This window comes from Nomascus leucogenys, chromosome 16 (assembly GCF_006542625.1).
Source record: "Nomascus leucogenys isolate Asia chromosome 16, Asia_NLE_v1, whole genome shotgun sequence".
Classification (NCBI taxonomy): Eukaryota; Metazoa; Chordata; class Mammalia; order Primates; family Hylobatidae; genus Nomascus; species Nomascus leucogenys.
Window position 1 is genome coordinate 41,745,538 of NC_044396.1, and position 8,700 is coordinate 41,754,237.

General features: G+C 47.5%; 1 protein-coding gene across 1 annotated transcript; it reads left to right on the forward strand.

Annotated features, from left to right (window-relative positions):
• The first annotated feature begins 1,019 nt into the window (after positions 1–1,019).
• On the forward strand, positions 1,020–4,834 carry NPBWR1 (neuropeptides B and W receptor 1). The gene has a single exon (XM_003255954.4). The coding sequence runs from the start codon at positions 1,020–1,022 to the stop codon at positions 2,004–2,006; it is 987 nt and encodes a 328-aa protein (XP_003256002.1). The 3' UTR covers positions 2,007–4,834.
• Positions 4,835–8,700: the final 3,866 nt, after the last annotated feature.

Consider the following 8,700-nt stretch of genomic DNA (forward strand, 5'->3'; position numbering starts at 1 on the left):
AGCCCATTTGTGTTACGGTGTTTAAAAAATGGAACAGGCGCCTCCTCTGCATTGTTCTCCTTTAAAAACAGATCACTTACACCCTAACTTTGTTTTTCTTAAATTCGATTCTTAGCAGGAGAGCTTTCTATTATTTCAGATGGAGTGAGGTTGCAGGACTGGGATGGAAGAAAGGAATCCCTTAAATTTGGGGGAATTTCCGTTCTCTGTTCCAAGACCATTTTACTTGGGGTGGGGGGTGGGCGCGGCGGTCAGGGCAGTGGAACGCAGTCGCGGCTGCGCCATCCCTGCACTTCCAGGCGCGCGGGAGGGACTGGCGGGGACGCGAGTTGCGGACTCTGGCGAACGCGGGGGAGGCAGACACGGGGAGGCAGACACGGGGAGGCGGACACCCAGCTGGCAGGCGTCTCAGCCCCCCCCGCAGCCGGCGGGCTCCTCTCCACACAGCTCCAGGAAAGGCAGACCCCTTCCCCAGCCAGCCAGGTAAGGTAAAGACTGCTGTTGAGCTTGCTGTTACTGAGGGCGCACGGACCCTGGGGAGACCGAAGCTTGCCACTGCGGGATTCGGTGGGGTAACTTGGGTCTACTGCAGTTTCCTAAAAGAGGGGAGAAGGGTTTGCATTTTTCCTATGGAGCATTCTTCTCTCTCTAGCATTTCGTTTGATGTATTCAACTGGTAGAAGTGAGATTTCAACAGGTAGCAGCGCTCACGTGGAGGAGGTTTGGGGCGCCGCGGCGCATTCCCCCCCCTCCTCGGGACTGCGCCTTTTTCTAAAGTTACACGTCGACGAACTAACCTATGCTTTAAATTCCTCTTTCCAGCCCCGTGAGTCCGCGGCGACAGTGGGCCGTGGGGTGGCTGGGAACGGCCCCCTCCTCCAGAAAAACCAGAGAACGGCTTGGAGAGCTGAAACGAGCGTCCGCGAGCAGGTCCGTGCAGACCCGGGCTTCAGGACCGCTGAGCTCCATAGGGAGGCCGTGGGGGACGCCAGGTCGCCGGCTCCTCTGCCCTCGTTGAGATGGACAACGCCTCGTTCTCGGAGCCCTGGCCCGCCAACGCATCCAGCCCGGACCCGGCGCTGAGCTGCTCCAACGCGTCGACTCTGGCGCCGCTGCCGGAGCCGCTGGCGGTGGCCGTGCCAGTTGTCTACGCGGTGATCTGCGCCGTGGGTCTGGCGGGCAACTCCGCCGTGCTGTACGTGTTGCTGCGGGCGCCCCGCATGAAGACCGTCACCAACCTGTTCATCCTCAACCTGGCCATCGCCGACGAGCTCTTCACGCTGGTGCTGCCCATCAACATCGCGGACTTCCTGCTGCGGCAGTGGCCCTTCGGGGAGCTCATGTGCAAGCTCATCGTGGCTATCGACCAGTACAACACCTTCTCCAGCCTCTACTTCCTCACCGTCATGAGCGCCGACCGCTACCTGGTGGTGTTGGCCACTGCCGAGTCGCGCCGAGTGGCCGGCCGCACCTACAGCGCCGCGCGCGCGGTGAGCCTGGCCGTGTGGGGGATCGTCACACTCATCGTGCTGCCCTTCGCAGTCTTCGCCCGGCTCGACGACGAGCAGGGCCGGCGCCAGTGCGTGCTCGTCTTTCCGCAGCCCGAGGCCTTCTGGTGGCGCGCCAGCCGCCTCTACACGCTCGTGCTGGGCTTCGCCATCCCAGTGTCCACCATCTGTGTCCTCTATACCACCCTGCTGTGCCGGCTGCATGCCATGCGGCTGGACAGCCACGCCAAGGCCCTGGAGCGCGCCAAGAAGCGGGTGACCTTCCTGGTGGTGGCGATCCTGGCGGTGTGCCTCCTCTGCTGGACGCCCTACCACCTGAGCACCGTGGTGGCGCTCACCACCGACCTCCCGCAGACGCCGCTGGTCATCGCTATCTCCTACTTCATTACCAGCCTGAGCTACGCCAACAGCTGCCTCAACCCCTTCCTCTACGCCTTCCTGGACGCCAGCTTCCGCAGGAACCTCCGCCAGCTGATAACTTGCCGCGCGGCCGCCTGACTCCCCTAGCGTCCGGCTCCGCAACTGCCCGCCACCCCTGGCACGCGTGGGAGGAGCCGGCGCCAGAGTGCGGCACTAGACAGGCCGCCTAGGCCTCCTGGCGAAACTGACTTGCGCCCCATCCCCGACCTAGCAGATCGGAAGCGCTGCGACTGCGCCCGCAGGTTGACCTTGCCAAGCCCTCCAGGTGATGCGCGTCCACGCCGGGTGAGAACTAAGGCTGAGATCGCCACACTGAGTGCTCCCTAACGCCGACGTGGAGGTAGAGGAGGGTAGAGGAGGAGGGTGGTATTGCTGGGAACCGCCCCTTCCCTGCCCTGCTCCCTGCTCCCCGACCCCGAGCCCTGGCGGTCTGGAACCTGGCTGGAGTAGGAGCTCTCCGCGCCTTCGAAGGGAGGCCCAAGGACGCTGCGGGCGCCCCCAGGCGTCGGCTCCTCGCGGCCCCTGCTGCAGCTGGCGCACAACCCCAGCGGGTCCCCTTGTCCTCCGCGCGCTCTGGGAAGAGGGTCAGGCGCGCGCGTTTGGCGCCCACCCCTGTGAGACCCGCTTGGCCAGGCGCCGCGCGCGGGGACCGATGCCGAGGCCGCCAGCGCCTCTTCAACTGGGGAAAACACAACAACTCGGGATGCCCCATCGGGGTGTGTGTACACCTGTGTGTGTGTGTGGTGTGCGCGCGTTTGCGGAGGCATGAGATGCGGGGAAGGAGGCTGGCTCTTGGCAGTGACTGCCTAGAATATGATACGAATAGTGATCCTTCTTTCTGTCTGCCCCAACTCCATCTTTTCTTTGCCTTTTCCCTTTCCTATCCGTGATCTCCCCTGAAAATGTCAGACCCCCGGAGCAAGGAACCCGGAGTAGCCCGGGCGCGCGGTTCCGGCGCCCCCTGGAGGAGCCAGCGGCCGAGCGCTTAGCGTCCGAGGACCGCGGGGCTTTGTGGTGGAGCACTACTGAGCGCGTTTCACAGCGCTGTGGCGCACTGGTCATCGTTGCTTATAGAGGACGCCAAGCCCCACGCCCCGTTCCCCCAATTGGCCTCGTCTCTTGTCTGACTTAGATCAGTTTGTTGTAACTGTTAATGTGTGTACTGTTTTCCAGGACTGAAAACTTTATAAATAATGTACATGTCCTAATCTCACGAGTTGCCATGAAGATCAAATAAGATAAAAAGAAATGCGATCTATTCTCTTGTGTTCCCTTTCTCCTCTGCTTCCTGGGCCCCGCCTTAGGGAGAGCAGGAAGCAGGGATGACCTACGGCTTCAGGTTTTCTCTGCTGTACTTTTCACAGGGAGCTGGGGATTACCTGGGCTTTATTCCTTAGTTTTAGACGGCATCCGGTAGGTAGTCCCGGTAAATAGGGTAAATACTAGTTCTAGAGTCACCAGGGAGACTGGCCAGCATCCTACCTGTGTTTTTATCTCTGCATATGGAAGACAAAGTGGATTAAGAGAGAGGACTGGCATTGGGTTTGCCCAATCCTCTGCAGTTTAACCTTAGACATGAGGGCCGAACCCTAACCAAACTCTGGTAATTGATTATGGTGTTTTAAAAGGTATTAATCTTTGGGATGACGTCCAAACAGGATGAAAATTTCTACAAATGTTTGTTTACTATGTCATGTGTGAGAAAAAAATGTGAGTGTTGCAGCACATTTTGTTTGCTTAATTTGGCATCTTTAATCAATTTCTCAATTATTTAGGTTGAAAATAGCTTTTAATAAATATTTGGAAGGAAATAACACCCCCTTGGAATGGGGGGAAGCAAACCCCCTCTCTGATTTTGGTGAATGAGAATTGCTTTCTTAGCTCTCAGAGTTTTTAGGAACATTGAAATAATTCATAGCCATCAGTTTAGAAAGTATACATTAAAAAACTTTCTGTCTTGGGTGGCAAATAATAGTAAATTGTTTGAAAGAAAGTTTTCATCTGCAATGAGTTTCGAATGGTGGACCTCATGGCATTTGAACAGGCCTCTCTCTGCTGGCCGGCTTCAGAGGCTTCTTGGAATTCATTTTAATATCTTTTAAATTTCTAGGAAACATTCTATTGATTTTCCTTAAGATCTCAAAATTATCTCATGAATCCTCTGTAACTTCAAAATTAAAGTTTTAAACTTAGAGTAACTTTTAGATTACCTAAGGTGATGGACAAAGAGTAAGGTGAACATTTGGCTACAAACACAGCTGGGGTGATTGTCTGGATTCAATATCTCAACTGTCTTAATAAGCTCCGTAACTGAACTCAGATGGGGGACAGCTGAGTGATCCATCTGTCCACTGTTTCATCCCTACAGTAGCTTGACCTCGAGCCTTCTTGGAATCTATGGAGATGACTGCCTGAAAAATACACGGGCTGACATTGCTGTTCATCCTCAGCAAGGCATGGATTGGCTTCTGAGTATGCCTGTGGGATTAATTAGAACTCAGTAGTTTAGTTCCTCCTAGGCTTTCTGATCACTGGATAAACTGTTGTATCATTATTTCTAGGTCGTTGCCCTTCATATGAGCATGTAGACTGTATATCTCAGGCTTCCTTTTTATGTCTTGGGTAATTGGTTGAATAAATACACACATAAGCCAGGCAAAAGTAGAATTTATTCACATCATTGTATTGCAAAGGTTTTAACACTGTGTTGAATTCTTGCAGTTTCTGTGTAAACTCTATGGTTTGGTTTTACCACTTTGAATAGTTAAAAATGTCTATTTGCTTTTACTTAATTTAGTACAGTTATGTAATGTATATGCTTATGTTTTCTCTTGACAAACGCAGAAACTCTGTAATCCATTGTAGAGGAGCTCAGTTTAAAATAAAAGCTGAAACATTCTGTGTGATAAGTGAACATTCTATTTTCTGAGAACATGTTATCCACAATTCAGTCACCTTAGCATTTGTGCAGTATTACTATTTAAAAATACTGCCTTCATTGGAATAGTGATCTAATGAATACTCAATGAATAAATAGAAGTATTTGACAGGACAGGACAAAATTAAGAATGAACACCCCCAACACCCTTAATTTGGTTGATTGTGAAAATGATACAAAGCTGCTGATAAATGCAGAGATTCCAGAACTTATGCTGGGCAGAGAAAGGATGCTAAACTTTTCTCATACCATCAAAAGCCTCATTTCTTAAATATTTGAGCAGCTATGTGGAGGGGGAGAAGGGAAGAGAAATTGCTTCAATTATTAGCATACACATTGCTATCAGCAATATGCATAGACATAGCACAAATATGCAAGGTGGAAAATCTCACCTGAAAAACTCACAAACTTATTATAAACCCTTCTTTCCTCAGCAACATGCTGGGAAAACAACAGCAAGACAAAAAAACAGTAACGCTCCTTGGATATTAAACATCTATGCTTATGCACATTAAGAAAGAGATCAGAGAATTGTGCCCATAATGGTCTTTTATTAGCACAGCTTTGGGTCTGGCACTTCGGCCCCCGTTTTGCATACAAAGAAAGTGAGATACAAGGAAGTGGATCAATTTAGCCAGGCCCACAGAGATCAGTGAAGACCAATCAGAGCCACCCAGTTCCCATTCTATTCTAGGAATTGTGTCATCTTGTTTCAGCAGAGATGGAATTCGTTGCAACGTGTAATTTGGAAATATTAGACTAGAAAACAATGAAGTCTTTTAAATATTTAGTAGATTAAGCAAGGTGTGTCTACCATTAGCTCATATGAGATAAAGGGAGGGTAAGATTTAATATTATAAAACTTCAATCTTAATTCAGAGACTTACAAAGTGTATGGGATTGTTGAAAGTTATATGAGAATAAAAATTCCTAACAGAGCTGTCGCACAAAGGTACCATGTGCATAGCAGCCCCCATGCTTTATGTACATGGAACTGTGCCCCAGAGGGACTGTTCATATAGGATATAACGCTAATGACGGCTGTATCTCTATAGAATGGAGCTTTGCAATGGATGATGCTGTCCTTGAATTTAGGGCAAGGGAAATTTATTTGTTTATACCATATCTCATAAGGTTACATTGGTGACATCACGTTAAATAAAAATAAAAGATGGAAAAAGGGAAGGAAATTTAAAATGATATCGTTCAGAAACTGTCAGAATGCATGAACTGCATGCTTCCCACAGTCCAGAAGATTTCTCTTGTGCCTGGGGGGCAATAGTGCACACAGACCTGATGCCCTGTTGGGCCAAGACGGAGGGAGCGGCTCAACATCTTCCTGTAAAATCTGGATCTTCTCATAAAGATTGTTCGACCAGAAGGTTAACTCACCCCCATTCTGAGGTAACCCAAGGACCAGAGTCACAACTGCAATAAACAGGCCACCGTTCACCACGGAAAGAGTGGGTGTGTGCATAGTCAACAATGTGGGAGAAATTGCGAGAGTTCCCAAAGGTGAGGGGCAAATCATTTGTGAATGCTGAATAGTAACAACAAAACGGACATCTTAAATGATTCATCCATTTGCCAAAGCAGCTTCTTCCCTTAGGCAGTGATGAATGATCTGGTAGAGGAGGAAAGACCAGCCCTATACAGTAACCGTGGTGTGAATGCAGCAGTCAAACCTGAAAAGATGCAAATGTTTACACTTGCAAAAGTACCGAGTGAATTATCCACATTTTCCTACATAATACTATTTTGATTCCTTTAACTCCTCTCTTCCAATAAAAATGCCACTCTTCATTGCTACATTTCTATTTATTCTCTTTACAGAGGAATTCCAGGGGTCTTAGTTAAAAGGGAGTTACATAATTCCTTAAAAAAACTGCATCTTGGATTTATCATGACAATTTATTATTATGGTTAAAGATTATACTAAACCTTTAAACACATTTATTTAAAATGAAAACATATTTTAAATGTACAGAATATGTTAAGTAACGAGGTTTCTTGTGACTTTTTTTTTCTTTTTCTTTTTTTCTTTCTTTTTTTTTTGAGGCGGAGTCTCTCTCTGTCTTCCAGGCTGGAGTGTAGTGGGGCGATCTTGGCTCACTGCAAGCTCTGCCTCCCGGGTTCACGCCGTTCTCCTGCCTTAGCCTCCCGGGTAGCTGGGACTACAGGTGCCCGCCACCATGCCTGGCTAATTTTTTTGTATTTTTTTTTAGTAGAGATGAGGTTTCATCGTGTTATCCAGGATGGTCTCAATCTCCTGACCTTTTGATCCGCCCACCTCAGCCTCCCAAAGTGCTGGGATTACAGGGGTGAGCCACCACGCCCAGCCTCTTGTGACTTTTATATTTCCAGTTGAAAGGAGAATGCATCTGTATAACTTTTCTATTGAATCTTTCAAATGATAATGAAAACAATAATCCACATAATTTTTTGAACTTTCATTGAATAATGTTGAGCTCAATTTGTGTTTAAATTTTATATTTGGAATTGTTTTATTTATTTAAACAATGAGGTCTCACTATGTTGCCCAGGCTGGAGTTGAACTCTTAGGCTCAAGTGATCCTCCCACCTCAGCCTTCTGAGTAATTAAGACTACTGGTAAGTGCTACCTTGCCTAGCTTGAGATAGTTTAATTTTTATCAAAGTAATACTTAATTTTAAATTAAATTGAAAACATCCAAATGTAAAACATTTCAATAGCTTTAGGAGTACAAATGGTTTTTGGTTACATGGATGAATTGTACAGTGGTGAAGTCTGAGATTTTAGTGCACCCATCACGTGAGTAGTGTACGTCATACCCATTATACCACTCTGTATGCCTTTCGTACCCATAGCTTAGCTCCCACTTATAGGTGAGTAAGTACTGTATTTGGTTTTTCATTCCGAGTTACTTCACTAAGAATAATGTCCTCCAGCTCCATCCAAGTTGCTACAGAAGACATTATTTCATTCTTTTTAAGGGTTGAGTAGTATTCCATGGTGTATATATTCCACATTTTCTTTATCCACTCATCTGTTGGTGGCCACTTAAGTTGGCTCCATATCTTTGCCATTGTGAATTGTGCTGTCATAAACCTACAAGAGTAGGTATCTTTTTGTTATATGATTTATTTTCCTTTGGTTAGGTCTCCATTAGTGGGATTGCTGGATTGAATTGTAGACTTACTTTGAGTTCTTTGAGAAAACTCTGTACTGTTTCCCATAGAGGTTGTACTGATTCACATTCCCACCAACAGTGTATAAGCATTCACTTTTCACCACATCCATGCCAACATCTATTGTTTTATGACTTTTTAATAATCGCCATTCTGGCTGGGGTAAGGCGGTATCTTGCGTGGTTTTGTTTGCATTTCCCTGATGATTACAGTGATGTTGATGTTGAGCATTTTTTCATGTTTGTTGGCCATTTCTTTTCTTTTTTTGAGACAGAATCTCGCTCTGTTGCTCAGGCTGGAGTGCAGTGGCATGATCTTGACTCATTGCAACCTCCACCTCCTGGGTTCAAGCGATTCTCTTGCCTCAGCCTCCTAAGTAGCTGGGATTACAGGTGCCTGCTGTAATGCCCAGGTAATTTTTGTATTTTCGGTAGAGCCAGGTTTCACAATATTGGCCAGGCTGGTCTCGAACTCCCTACTGCAAGTGATCCCCCTGCCTTGGCTTCCAAAGTGCTGGGATTACAGGCATGAGCCACCACTCTTGGACTTTGTTGGCCGTTTCTACATCTTCTTTTGAGAAATGCCTAGTCATGTCATTTGCCCATTGTTTAGTGGGATTATTTGTCTTTTTCTTGCTGATTTTAAACTTCTACAACTTTTGATTGT